General features: G+C 39.7%; 1 protein-coding gene across 1 annotated transcript in view; it reads right to left on the reverse strand.

Moving 5' to 3' along the window:
- The window catches only part of fasn (fatty acid synthase), an 84,980-nt gene that overhangs the window by 48,397 nt on the left and 21,223 nt on the right, over positions 1-15,360 (reverse strand). The window contains exons 9-18 of the mRNA XM_068004162.1: positions 14,044-14,503; positions 12,905-13,092; positions 12,629-12,818; positions 10,709-10,803; positions 7,974-8,108; positions 6,095-6,298; positions 5,279-5,394; positions 3,338-3,513; positions 2,126-2,317; positions 1,092-1,172 (exon numbers count right to left, since the gene is read on the reverse strand). Of these exons, the coding sequence (XP_067860263.1) occupies positions 1,092-1,172; positions 2,126-2,317; positions 3,338-3,513; positions 5,279-5,394; positions 6,095-6,298; positions 7,974-8,108; positions 10,709-10,803; positions 12,629-12,818; positions 12,905-13,092; positions 14,044-14,503 (1,837 nt within the window). The remainder of the gene's footprint in view (positions 1-1,091; positions 1,173-2,125; positions 2,318-3,337; positions 3,514-5,278; positions 5,395-6,094; positions 6,299-7,973; positions 8,109-10,708; positions 10,804-12,628; positions 12,819-12,904; positions 13,093-14,043; positions 14,504-15,360) is intronic.

Consider the following 15,360-nt stretch of genomic DNA (forward strand, 5'->3'; position numbering starts at 1 on the left):
CTTCAAGCTTCACAGCCAGCTATTTCTCTCTATATAAATATGAACCAGGTCATAAATTATAGAAACATTGATTCAGGGGGAAAAAAAATGACCATGTGGTAATGGAGCAGGCCTAGTTACATAATTCATTGCAGTTTATAAAGCCTTTGTTATTAAATTAATAATCTTGTCTTACATCGCAGGTACTACTTTCAAATTCAAACTAAAAACCTCCATTTGAAATAAGTGAGTCATCACTACACTAAAGAGAGGTAGGTTCTCAACAGCAAGACTCAAAGGATAGCACAGAGGTAAAGTATCTGGGGTAGATTTTAAACTTCACCGCCAGTGAGTAAACTGGTGGCAACAGATTGACCGCCCATTATACATCCCGCGGTGGTTAATGGATAGCTGATCCGCTACCGCCCTTTTACCGCCTGGTGGTGAAAGTTAAAATCTGCCCCTCTGTCTCTAAGCCTTAATCCAGGAAGATCCCAGGTTAAACCCTCAGTTTGTGTTAGTTAGCTAATCTCAGCCAGGGCAGCAATTGATGTGCTGGAATTGGTGGTAATGCCTGACGATTAGGGAAGGGAAAACCTGGGGTTCTTATTCCTGATCATAGAATAAGGTCTATGATCTTATAAACCTTATTCTATGAATGACCCATACAGGAAAGGTGTGGACTGCCAGTGAGGACAGAAATATGCTCACCCATCATATCTTCAACATTCAGATCACTTGCCACACTCACCATCAATGCTTTCACAAGAATAATGGCCACTTTTGTGAGGTACTGAAGAGTGACCTCCAACTGGGAACTGTACACCATTGAGAGAGTCAATGTCTTAAGTAGGAACCCCTGCTGTCCTGCAAGGGGACATGTTTGCTACTGAGTGAAGCGCATGTGCTTATTCATCTACAATTGAGATAAGAGTCTCCATTTTCATAAGTCAGCTCACTTATTGGAACAGGGAAAAATATGACACCATTGCTGGCATTTTTTGAGTTTACAAGAAGCCTTTGGACTTGTTCTAATAACTACAGGGTTAAAAAGCAACAGCCAAAACCTATACCATTCCATCAGAAGAAAAGCTTTAACAAATGTGACTTACCACTAACAACCAGGCTGTTGTTCTCTGAAACCTCAAATCTATTTGATGATGGCAACAGCTGCACTGCAAGCTGTACAGAGCCTTGAGAGAAGTACAAGATCAAAAAAAAAATCAAGGGTGGTATTCACAATGGACATTTAATTCTCAAACAAACAAAAGAATAACAAAGGTAAAATACCTATAATTTTAGCAAAAAAAAGGTGCAAGTGCAAAACAGGATTTTGCTAAAATTAATTTTAAAAATCTCACCCAATATAAATAAGCTTCAGATCATGTAGCTTTTTTAAAACTGGTGTATATAGTTAATGCTTAGTGTTTTAGAAATGAAACAAAATAGCCCCATGAAACATCTCTTTTGCTCTTTTGCCTCGTGGCCCTTTCTTCTCACTGAGTTTACACTCTCTCCACTTATCTCTGTCTCCTGGCAGCACAGGTAGTAGCTGAAGATAAGAATAGGTAACTGTTGAAACAGCTCATGAGATGCAACATTGTAGAACTGTAGACGGTGGGGGGAGGGAGTTAAAAACTTTGTACCAGAAATATTCTTTTGTTATTAGCAATTTCCATATTTCATGCTGCACAACTGACAAGAAATGTTAATTTTTTAACAATTGGATACGAGATAGAAGATACAATGCAGGACAAGAAATGCAAATTGCATTTTTCTAAAGTCTTGGAAGCCTAGATTAGTGTTTTCACTTTTGAACATTACACCACTCAAAAAAATTAGCATTTCATGTCTTAAGACATACTCGCAAAATTCTCCATAAATTTGAAATTCAATTTTTTTCTATTCCCGAATAGTGCCACCGTTTGTGCTGTTGTCCTATTTCTGTTGTAAATTAGAATAAAAATGCATGGAATGTCTTAGCAGCTGAAACTCAGAACCTAATTATGGATGAATTTCATCCCAGTTAAAAGGGCAAAGTTCGAACACAGCCTCACACAGCAGCAGTGCAAGGCCTTTCATCCAGAGAGAGGGCTGAACATGAACACATCTAAAACCACACCTGATAACATTTTGAACCTGGTACCTGTTTTTGGTAGGATTGTTGCCCTGTGTATGATAATATCTTCAAATATTACAGGTGTCTTTTCCATTACAGCTCCAAGAAATCGTAACAGCGCTCGCCAGGCGAGAACTAGATATCCAGTGGCTGGATACAGTACTCTCCCATCAATGCTGTGATCGACTAAATAATGGTCAGGAGATTCAGGGTTTATATCTGAGGGGGGAAACAAATAAGCAAGAAATCAAAACAGACTTAAAGACTACCCAGTTATAGAAATTAAATTACATTTTAATTAATCGGAAGATGATTTATTTTCCAGATATTACAGGGGGAATTTTAACTCCCCAGAATAGGCAGGAGAGCGATGCTGCATTAGAGGGGGGGGGGGGGGTTTAATTTTTTTAAAAGGTGAAACCCGACCCCAACCTGCCATGAATGAACTTACTTCCGGTTTAACTGGGGGGGGGGGGGGGGAAGTAACCTGCTCTTGAGAGACGGGTCAGTAATTATAATATTTAAATACGGCTCAGTGCATCAGATATTAGCAGCCATTTAGATTTAACAGCTTTGGGCCAGGTTTCCCAGGGCTTGGGAAACCCGGCAGCTAAAGGCAGGCAAGAACTGTCAGGTTCAGAAGGTTAGTGCTTTTTAGAGCATTGCTTGTGGGCCAAGAGGAGCAGGAGTGCTTCACCCGGGCCCCTTAAGCTGACCAGCCGCGATCGGCCGCCCTCCTGTGGATCTGTCGACCCCCCCCCCACGATCTCTCCACCCTGCGACCTCCAGGCCGACCCCCTCCCCACAGTCTCCAAGCTGACCCTCCCACGATCCGATGCCAACCTGCGATCTTCTCCCACCCTTCCGCCCCGCGATCTCTCCCTCCCTCCCACCTCTCCAGTCCCCGGCTGCGGCCTTCTATCGCAGGCCTTCCCACCTGACAGCCAACCAACCTCTCAATTTGGCTGGCTGCTGGGCGGGAAACGGAGAGAAAAAATTCAAATGAGGTTCTGCCATTAAATTTGGCAGGACCTCCGCGTTCCCCGAATGTCCAGGTTTCCCGGCCGCTAAAAGTCCCTCTCCGCCTCCCCAAAATATCGGGGCCTACAGGTTTTAAAAATATCTGCATGTACTGAAAGCTGCAAAGAGAAAACAGATGTGTTTAATGGTATCAGTACTCGGCAATGCAGGTGATTTATTGCATTTATCTAGGAGGTTTCTGACTGAGCAACAACTTACCAATATTAAACACAGCGGCAGATGTCAAGCCTCCAGAACCTGAGGAAAAGTGCTCTACCGTGGGTATGTCCCAGATCTTGCTGTGGTCCCAAATGATGAAGGGGGAAATTAAGGAGGTTCCAACAGGGCTGGGATACTCCACAGGTGGGTATAATTTGTTGGAGTCCAGGTTCACTCTGTCATTTCAAAACAGCACATAAATATTTAATGATTTTTTATGCCATTATGTTTATTACCATGTAATATCATTAATTTAAGATCTCATCACACCTACTCGTAGAACCAGTTTAAGCAGCATCTGTCAGTAAGGAGAAGCAATTTGCTGGGAACTGACTTGCTTTATCTAAGAGTCAGGCCCAGACGGATTCCCTGCGTTATTATGGAAAGTAAAGACAGGTAGAGATTTGGTCATTTTAAAATCAAAACTTGAACTGAATATTGCAAATTTTTTTTTGACTTGTATTAATCAGAGATGCTATTTTTAGTTGCATGCAAAGGCTCAGATTTCCTGTTTCAGAAATGCTGGTGCACACCAGGAATGCATAATTGGGAAATTCTGCACTCCTAGCCCAGGATATTAAAATCAACAGACAGAAAATCATGGGCTGGGGCATGCAATGTCCTGAAATGTGCTCCTGCCATGCAACCAGAATACAGAGGTGGAAAATCCGGGCCACATTATCCTACCATTCAGATCATTATAAATGCCAACTCCCTGCCAGTTCTTAATTTCCACATCACCACCTGTGGTATGGTGTCTTTGGGAAACTCCTCAGATAGGTTTTTTTTAAATGGTGCCAAATATAAATGGAATTACTGTATTTTTAATAGCACACTTCTTTTGTATCACTGTATTTCCTTCTCCTATGATCTGAAATAGAACTTCCACATGTCTTCCACCGAGGGAGTTGCCTCCAAGAAATTTGATTTCCTTTTTCTTGCTGAACATTTATTTTGCCTTCAATAATTCGCAACCGGCTACAAAGCCCAAATTCATCCAAGGCTGAAATACTGTTCCTATAACTGGGTATTCCTATAACTGGGTAGGCTCTAACACCTTGCTCTCACAGCATACAAGGAACAGCTCATCTTTTTGATACCTGATTCTTCCTTCAGCTGTAGCCCTCATTCTCCCTCTCAGCCATTTTTCCATCTGTTGTATCAATATTATTTACTTCTCTGAATTTTCCTCTCGTTCCTCCAAGTACATCAGCCCACATCTTTCTCTTCTATGCATCCTCGCTGTATCAAAATCAGGAATCATCACATTATTTCCTACTCTCTACTTGCTCTTTCCGGGGACCCCAAGACTGTAGGTAGCCGTGGATCTCTTTATCCTGCCTCGTGTTCAGCTGTGGAACTCCTTACCCTCACCATAGTTAGCTGTAGCCCAAAACTTGGTAGTATCTCCTTGCAGGCAGGCTACAATGCTGCCCTCAGTCATCCTATAATCTGCGGGGTTTTAAAGGCCGTGTTTGGTATCATCAAATCACTACCTCTTGATTTACTTTGCCTTTTCTCATACTCTTTTTACCCTTCGTGGTATCCTGCTCCAAAGATCTTGGCTCTTCACCCTATTTGATCTCCATTTTGCCCACCATAATCAGAAGCTGCTTATTTTGTAAATAATCCAGCAGGTGGAGCTGTCACAGGAAGCTCAAGTTGAAAGGAAACTATCAGTCAGGCTCCCACTGAAAGCCAATAATGGAGCCGCATTAATAGCGATCATATAACATGCAGCCCACTCAATCCTATTGTCAAAACTGAAAGTAGCTGCATAGTAGCAAACATCACCTCCCACCCACTTTTCACGACTGGCTATTCAATTGACATGCGGCAGCAGAAAACCCAGGCTTCTTACTGTGGCTTGTGAGCAGAAAGTCATACAAATAATTTGCATTTGTTCATACACAAATTTGAAAGCTCTTTCCCCTCACTTACCCACTTGAGTAGATTTTGCCAATGTGCATTAAGAAATACTCCAGGTTATTGCTGTGTCCTCGCTTCATCAACGGTAATATAAGGCAGGATTGTTTCAAACTTCGTTTCAGAACAGCCTGAAGTAAAGAGCAAAATTACTCATCATGAGTTGTGTTTACAATTTTTAACCTTATACACTGAAGCTCATGTTCAGCAATGACAAGTAACTTCCTATAATTCCCCATTCCCACCATCTAAAAGTGAAGAATCCACTTATTTTTTACACCTGCTTTTGTACTTTTCCTCAAAGTGTCAATAATTTGAAAAATAATTAGTCCAGTGAGATTTTAAAGACTAATAGTAATAAATTAGAGGGATTAAACAACTTTGGTGCCAATATGGTTTTAGTGCTTTGATTCTCAGTCATGTTCTGGAAAAGGCAACAACTCCAAATAAGGCTTTGTGGCAGTGTCAAAACTCTCAGGTTTTGTGGACATTATAAAAACACCATTAAAATACTTAAGTATGTGAAGCTACTGTGAATACATTATCAGGCACTACAGTTGTCAAATCCAGAGGTGCAGATCTGCATAACTAATACAGAGAAACAAAACTACAATATTCTGTGACAACGTTGATATATTCTCTCCAATAAACATTTTCCTTGTTACCAAGCAGTTTAATGCTCATGGAAACATACATATGCTTTGAAACGAATATGTATTAAGTGAAATTCTCTCTTCTCTTGCAGGCTGCACCTTAAAGCAGCGCACACAGTGGGACCTTCCATAAAGTCAACTGTCCATGCACTCTGAAGTAAAAGAGAAAGGCAGATACCTGAAGCAGGGCATGAGCAGAAATCTCAACCACAATAGCGTTATCTGGAATATGCTGCAGTCCTTCCTGAAACAGGACTGGGCTCACCAGGTTGTTGACGTGATACTCAGCAGAGGAGTATTTAGCCAGGTCACTGTCCCATTTGGACTCTGGGATTGATGTACTGATCCAGCGAGCAGAACGAGGTTTGGGATCAGTTATAACCTGTCAGGAAAAGGGAAAGGTGTGCAGAAGGAAAAATATGATACAGAATCAGTACGTAATACAATAGGCACTCGATTATCCAAAATTTACGGGAAAATAATTTCTGATGGATAACTCAAAATACGCCTGGAAGAACCATTTGACATAAAACTTTATATTTCATTAGCAATTTTGAGAACAACAGTGTCTAACCGCTTAGCTAACAGCATCAACATTCAATTTATTCTTACTGATCCTAGTTCCATCTGAATTTACAAACTACGTCAATAGGTCTGTAACTGTATGCATATATTGTGACATCTATATTGATCCAAAATTGCTACAAGGCATATGTCCTATAAACAAAATATGACATCCCAGCAGTACATCCTGCAAATATTTCATTACATGCAAATATTTCATTACATGCAAATTTAGGACTGATGCAAGATTTACATAGAATTACATAGAATCTACAGCACAGAAACAGGCCATTCGGCCCAAATGGTCTATGCTGGTGTTTATACTCCACACAAGCCTTCTCCCACTCTAATTACCTCTTCCCACTCTGCCCCCATATCCCTCGAGTCTCTTCTCCTTCATGTATACATCAAGCCTCCCTTTAAATGTGTCAATGCTGTCTGCTTCAACCACTCAACGTTTCACGTTCTCACCACTCTCTGCGTACAGAAATTCCTCCTAAATTCTAATTTGATCTGTTAGTGGCTATCTTATATTTATGTCCACTCATTCTGGACTCAAAACAGTTTCTCCACGTCCACCCTATCTAACCCCTTCATAATTTTAAATGGCCACTATCAGGTTTCCTCTTTTCCAGAGAAAAGAGCCGTAGCCTGCTTAATCTTTCCTGATAGTTGGATTCTCTCAATTCTGGTCACATAATTTGTAAATCTTTTCTGTACTTTCTCCAGTGCTTAAATATCCTTTTTGTAGTATAGAGACCAGAACTGTGCACAGAACTCCAAGTGTTGGTCTAAATTTATATAAATTTAAGATCACCTCCCTGTTTTTGTATTATGTTCCTCTAGAAGTGAACCCCAGTACTTTGTTTGCACTCTTTACGGCTTTATCAACTAGTATTGCTAATTTTAGTGATTTATGTATCCTTATTCCCAGATCTCTTTGCTCTTCTACCCCATTTAGTATCTTACCTTGCAAGGAATAAGTGGTCTCCATTTTCCTCCTACCAAAATGAACCACCTCACACTTTGCTACATTGACTTTCATTTGCATTATCCACCCACTCTGCAAGCCTGTTATGTCTACCTGTATTTTGGTGCAGTCTTCCACATTATTAGCTATGCCCCTCAATTTGGTATCATCTGCAAATTTTCACATCATACCTCCAATTCCTGAGTCCAAATCATTACCATTGATGTATATGGTAAACAACAGTGGCCCCAGCACAGATCCCTGCGGACACTACTTCCCATTTTCTGCTAGTCCGAGAAACTTCCCTTTACTCCTACCCTCTCTTTTCCGTTTTATAGCCATCCTTCAATCCATTCTGCTACCTGGCCCCTGACTACATGCCCTGACTTATGTCATAAGTCGCTTATGTGGCACCTTATCGGAGGCCTTCTGAAAGTCAACATATACCACATCCACTGCATTGGCCTTGTACAGTCTTTCTGTTGCTTCTTCAAAGAATTATCCAACAAGATTACAGCCATACCTTCTGCAGTGCATTTAGAAGTGTTGGGACAATGGAAGCCATGTAGTAAGAGTGGAACGCGACTCCTGCACTGCGAACTTGTTTTGCGAAGACTCCATTCTCCTTCAGTTTAGCCACAAATTTAATCACAGCTTCCTAACATGGAAATAAAATAGAATCATACAATTTACAGCTCAGAAAGTGATCAATCAGCTCATTATGTCAAGGTTAACATTCTTCCTATAGTGGACTGTTTAGAATTGCAAGTAATAGTCCAACTGTATAAATTCAACATCACTACCGCCTTGCTTTTATATTCAAAACAGCCTCATATATATATATATATATATATATATATATATATTAAACCCAGAATTCCATTTGCCTTTTCTCCCTTCACTTTCTATGCATCCAAACCCATAGATCTCTCTGTCCCACCACTCTGCTAAGAATCTTACTGCTTAGAGTACACATCCTTTCACTGTTCTTTTCCCCCCAATATGGACTACTTCACAATCATCTACGCTAAACTGTACTTGCTGCCTATCTGCCCACTCCACTAATCAATCTTATGTGCTCCTGAATTCTTCCTCACATTTTACCTCCTCTTCAAATTTGGCATCAGCAAACTTCAATATCATTCCTCTTGTGCCTATGTCCAAATCATTTATATAAACGGAACACAAGAGATGACAGTGTAGATCCCTGGGACGTACCAATACCTACACCTGACCAATCCAAAAAACATCCATTTATTCTGACTCTCTGCTTTCCATCCTCCAACAATCCCTCTATCCATGCACCTCAATCTTCGTAGCAAGTTTCTTATGTGACATCTCATCAAACCCCTTCTGAAAAATGACAATGTACAACATTCTCCATATTCCCTTTGTATTATCTTCCTATATTTCTTCTTCATATGTTTATCAGTTAACTGTTTAAAAACCTCACTTTTGCACCAGTCAGTCTCTTTATCCATGGAATCACAGCATTTGGCACACCCACTTTAGATCTGAATATGTTTAATCTGTACTTGATCCATCTCATATTTAAAATAGCTCCCACTGCTAGTCCAACCAATTAATCTGGGCAAGGTCCCCTTTCATCCCATTGAAATTGGTTAATTTTCAGTCCAACACCTTCATCTTAGTCTTTTCCTTTAATTTTCAATGCAAACCTAAATATGTTATTTATCACAGTTTTCTAAGTGTTCTCCTCCCTTCAGGTTGTTTACTTGTCCTGCTTCATTACCCAAAGCCAGATCCAACATTCCATCCTAGTCCCAGTATAATATACATGTACACACTACATTTTTATTTTTACGTGATTTTTTTTTAACTGAATTATTCCCTAACATTAAGAGTGAATAAATAAACGACTCATCTCCTCCATGGTTTTGTTGCAAATCTTCTGTACTCATCTACCAAAAGGGTCTCATCGCCCCCTTCCACAATAAGGCTCTATGCATTAACAAAGATTTACCTATGTTAAATGAACTCTAAATACTAGAACGAGATTACATTAAGACAAACCAGTAACTCAAAAATAAAATCAATTTATTAGGAAGAAGTGGTAACAAAGTAGCAGGAAAAGAAACAGCACTCATTCAAATTAATGCCTGAGGTTTGCTGGATTCCAACATGCAACCGTGGGAACTAAACCACTAAAGTCTGTAAACCACTGAAGTTAAAACGACTCAGTCAAATGTTATATAAGATAGACATTTATTTTTGTGAGGATGGATTCATTAACATTGAGGATAGATAATGGCAAATAAAAATGCCATTATTTTTTTACCCAGCCTGTGAATTGGAAGTGTTAGGATTTTGTATTTAAGAATAGTGTAATAGACTGTCACAAACAACGTTTAAACTATCCCTTCCTTCAAGTTGACCTATGACAATAGGAGAAAGGCAGAAGTATCAACTAGCTAGAGGCAAATTTAGGACTGATGTCAAGAGGTTCTTCATGCAAAGTCATTAACACTTGGAAAAACTTTCAGGTAGAGTATTGGAAGCAGTTGGATGTTGTGATGGGTGCACTTGATTTTTTCGAGGTGGATGAATTAAGATGGGTCAAATGACCTTCCTCAACGATGTTTATCTTGTGATCATACTGGGAGTACAAATGTTTACAAAGGATGTTGCTTTTGCTGCTCATGTTGCATCTCGCAGAATGTGAGACAGAAACTTCACATGACCCATATGTAGTGTGCTCATTACCTTAAAGAGTTTCTCAAACTCAATGATCTTTTTTTCTCATCAATTAACTCCCCATCCCTCCTGAAGGTATAAATTCCTTGCAGTGATATGGTTCCACAGGCTCTCAGGTCACAAAATAATCTTTCTTCATACATGAGCCTTGATAGAGAGTACTGTCAGGACATTCAGTTGCTGGAGAATCACAACTGACAATGATCCTATCACCACCTGATGTCCAAACATTGCACTTTCAGAAGAGTTTGTTGAATAGTGATCAGGAGCAGGAAGCCCTCTCTAACCAAGGACACTGAGGCCATTATAGAGCCACAAGTGCTCCCCTGGCTGAGTACTGGGAACCTTCTTAGAGGGCAGGGTGGGGGGAGGGTCTGCATTGCTCAGCTACTCACTGGAGAAGCTCATCAAGATGCTAAGGAGCTTTGACCCTGGCCTGTGTTTATTTTAAAAGTTGGAACAGATATCCTAGACGTAAATTATTAATTTCCTTACATGCAGTACAGACTCCTCACTACCACCTATTGTTATTCTGTTTCTTACCTGTGGCCCAGAGATGGTGACAGTATCTTCTGCATTGTGGCAGGCAGGGACCACCCCTTCTGGACACTGCTCCTTACACTCCGTCCAGGTCAGACCTGTCAGATATTGAAACAATTTTCAGTTATGTTTTTACAATAATTTTTAATTTAGTTACATGTTCCAACTTTCTATTCTTCCTTGCATTGCTAATACTCACAGATCACGATCAGGCTTTTCCTATATACTAAATGTTTTCCTGTGAGCCCATGCTTACTTTGCTATATGTTGGCCTGAATTCATCCATAACTGAACATGCACCAAGAACAGTATGTGAGCAATTAAACTGCTTTAACAGCCAAATGTTGCAGAAAGAGCTCCTTTTCAATTGTCCAAATACTTAACAGTCTACATTGTAATTGTGACTGGGCTACTAATTTGGATTCTGTAAATATGTTGGACTCAAGTACAAAACACAGCCTCCTAAAACATATCTGATTAGTGCTTTTGCAGCTTTCTTTGCACTGTCCCATTCATCAACACATTTTCTTTGTAAATGTTGGGAACTTGCCTCCATAAATTTCTCACAAATCTTCTTACTAAATTTAAAAAAAAACTTATCCAGGTGCTGGATATTAGTGTGAGGAATGGAACATTTCCACTTGACACTCCATTATCAGTAGCAGACATTTCCTTGTCAAGAATAGTGTAAATATGGCCAAATCCAGATTAAAGCTTCCTCTGATCTGGGCCAACAATATGTTGGTACCTCAACCTCAGAGGAGCCTCCCCTACCTCATTAGTGTGATTTTATCACCCAATTTGTGCCAAATTGTGAACAACTTTCCTGTTTTGGGCTTCTGTACAATAGGAGCTGGTTCAAGTCAATTTTTTTTGATTACTTCCACTTTTGTGAGTTTTATGCTCATCAAGATGAGGGATGTTACTGCTGGGGATTGGAACATTGTCCATTGAACATTTACCTTAACAGTGTACCTCAGTCCCAATTTCAAAAGAACACCTCCTACTGCACAAATGTGATCATTTCCATTTTTCATACCAGCTATCATATGAGCTCTCTGATGGAGGTTGATAATTCAGCATCAATAAATGCTGAATTGTGAGTAGTTTTTTGTTGCAATGCTCACCAGGAACTGGATTGAGACTGTCCAAGCTCATTTCATGTGGGACTTCTACAGCCAGCAGAGGAGATTTCATACCATCAATCTGGGCTCGATTTAAAGGAGAGCATTCAAACTCATTTCAAATAGAACCCCAACAGCCAGGAGAGATGGGACTAAATTTGAAACAGTCCTTATTTTTTATATGTAATGAACAGTTACACCATTCCATCCTTAGTTTAAAAATCTTTAAACCTGAACCTGAACACAAATTCTATTCTATTAAGAAAGTGGATTTAACTTCTTGTCCATCTCATTGTTTTAACAGGTTATTTTTAACTACATCTCTCTCAGTTCATTAGATTTTTTTTTAAAGAAACAGTTATCTCCCATTTGCTCCCCTCTTGATGCTGTTGATACCTTGCTGGGGTACAATTACATAGCTGCAGGTCATCTAGGTGGTCATGCTTGATGTGTATGTATTGACAGTAGTCTCAGCAGGCCTGTCACCTCAGAGGGAATCACAGTCCAGCCTGATCCTGTCCTTATCCAACATCAATGCTTGTGCTGTTCCAGCAGGGTCCATTGGACAGTGTTCAAGAGCAAGAGCCCTGGCCAATTGTGCTCTTCCTAACCCAGGGATGCTGAAGCCATTTGTACCAATGCCCCGTTTGAGATCAGCTATTTGACAGTGGTCAACCAGAGACTTTCTTGGTTTATATGCTTCAGTTGCTCATTGGATAAACTTGCTGAACCATCAGGGGATTTCGACAGTTTTGTTTTTAAAATGGTTATGACGTGAGGTGTTTATCCAATCACTTACCAACAGCAGCCATTGCCCCTGGTGGTAGCTTGGCCTCCTTGATGCATCGCCCTCTCCAATATGCTGCTAATATAGCTTCTTCATGTGCCAGTGAGTTATCAGCATATCCACATGCCAGCTCACCCACTGAGTGCCCAACAATACCATCTGGTTGCATACCCATAGCCTTCAACATATCTAATTGAGCAATCTGTAGTAAAAAGTAGAATGATAAAATAAAGTCAACTCCAGAATTAAAAATTGCAATATTTTTGCAATAACAAGAGTGTTTCTTACCTGAATGGCAGCAAGGGCTACAAAAGCATTAATAGTATCATCAAATGTTGTGTCATCAGTGCTCATAAGGAGATCTGATACTTTCAATCCAGTCTCTTCTAGTGCTTTGTCAGAACGCAGAATGGATTCACGAAATATGTCCAATTTCATCAGAATACGACCCATTCCAATCCACTGAGCTCCCATGCCTGGGGGAACAATATCACATCGGTAGAAATATCATCCCTACAGCACCCAGTTGATATAAAATACAAGACTATTCATATCTTCTGATTGGTGCCAAGGCACAAAAAGGATACTGGATCCTCACTGATTCAACAGAGCAGCTTGCTGACTATATTTGTGGTTGATTATCAGCTGAGCAACTCTCCTGCACCTGTATTATATATATAACATCATTACTCCATCAGGGTGCAAGGAAACCATTCAAATGGAGGTTTCTCAAACCACTTATAGAGTTCTTAACAAAAAACATTTCAAGCAGGAGGACCTAAAAAGGGTAGAGGGCCAAAGTAGTTTTCACTGAAGGCATGCCTCCTTACCCTTAATATCTACCTTTCACAGCTGGAAAATTATGTACTATTACAGGCTAACAAAAAATGGCCTGCTAGATGAAACAAATATTCAGTTGAGTATCTCTGAAAGTCTTAATTACAGTCTTACATCAAACTCAGAATTAAAAAAATGACCTAATATTTACCAAAATAAAGATATTAATGCTTTTTTTCCATGTCTGGTTTAGATTCCATTGAATCTGCTTGATTGCCAGGCCTAAACGATACACAGTTAACCTGTACCCAGCCCTCTTATCAACACCACTGTTGTTTCAGCACTTAAATTGGTGTTCTGTCTGAGCTCATTAATAATATTTTGAAAGAAATTATTTTGAGTTAATTACAAACCTAGTGACAGTCATTTCTATCAAATTCAGGTAATTCCCAATTATATCCCACAGTTTCAATTTTCATTTCCACAAGTCAAAATTTAAAGTTTTTCCAAGAACAGTCCAAGGTTAAAAAGTGACCATACATTGTGACATAATTTACAAGATGTTGAAATGTCTTAGTTATTCTTATCAATTCTAACAGTATCACCACTACTATCTACTCTCTATTCAACATAGTTTTTAAGGCACCAACCTGAACAAATATACCAAAGTGGTCTTCTAGTAGGCTGAATTTGCTGCACTTCTTTAGCATCCATTTCACTTCCGACTAGTGTGTAACCTCGGTATAACATTGCAGAAGTAGGGGCTGTAGAAATATCATTGAGCATGCTCAAAAAATTGACATCATTGCTGTGTTGCCTGCTTTGTTCAGTCAGTATTTCAACGGCTTCAGGTGTTCGGCCACATACTTGGACTAAACGTGGAAAAGCCAGGGGCACTAGAGGACGGTCTCTTTTTCCATTGGGACGCAGAATGACATGAACATTGGAACCTCCAAATCCAAATGAATTAACTCCCACAATTCCACCTGTCACTGGGATAGGTTCAGTTACTACCCGGATACGTCCATTCTGCAGAGCTGGAACGTCAGGATTGGGAGCATTGTAGTGGATATTGGGAGCCCATATGCCATGTTCCAGAGATAGTACAATCTGGCAAGGGAGAAAGGAATCAAGACTTCCATTAAAATTAACCTCATGGTTAAGAATCTCCTAATATGTAGATAAATCAATGGTAGAGGGTACACTGATGATCAGTAGTTTTGATAGAAAAATCCGATCCCCAAAACACCTGAGAAAATCCTGGAAAATGACAGAAACCTATGAACTAAAAACAAAAGTTGACTTATTCAGCCATCATTAAATAGTGGCTCTGTTGATTATTTCTCACAAACGATTAAATTCACTTTTTCCAGTACTATATGCAGGATGGTCCCTCTTCCTGTTTTTTGGGCTCTCTCTTCCCAGGTCTCTGCCATTGACTGGATGTTACTAGTAACTTTCCCTCTCTCCCTTAGGTGTAGCCACTATCCTCAGCCCAGCACACCTCCAAAAATGGCAGAGCTGAGATCAGGAATTTACCATGCAGTGCGTTGAATATTTAATGAGTTATGCTATCACACTACTGTTCAACTCTTACTTCTGTTCCAAGTTCATATTTTTAAGTCTTTTCTCAAGTTAAATAAAAGCCCCAACACACTCCTCCTCACCCAGCATATTTCTCTTTTTACATATATACACCCACAACTTTTAGAGTCTATATTATTTTTATTTTGTATGGAATCTGAACCAACCTTTTCACTTAAGTGCACTCAAGAAATTTTCAGTTCTGATTGATATGGGCATGAAGTTTATTTTATATATAAATGGTAACATTCCAATGCTCATAAATTTTATCACCTTTCATGGATAAATAAAATGAATGTTTTATAGAATATCTTATTGTGCCCTCTTTCAAAATGTCAACTAGTTCCCAGAGAACTGGGTGGTTCTTGTTTTCAAGTATATTT

This window comes from Heptranchias perlo, chromosome 23 (genome assembly GCF_035084215.1).
Source record: "Heptranchias perlo isolate sHepPer1 chromosome 23, sHepPer1.hap1, whole genome shotgun sequence".
In the NCBI taxonomy this organism is placed as follows: domain Eukaryota; kingdom Metazoa; phylum Chordata; class Chondrichthyes; order Hexanchiformes; family Hexanchidae; genus Heptranchias; species Heptranchias perlo.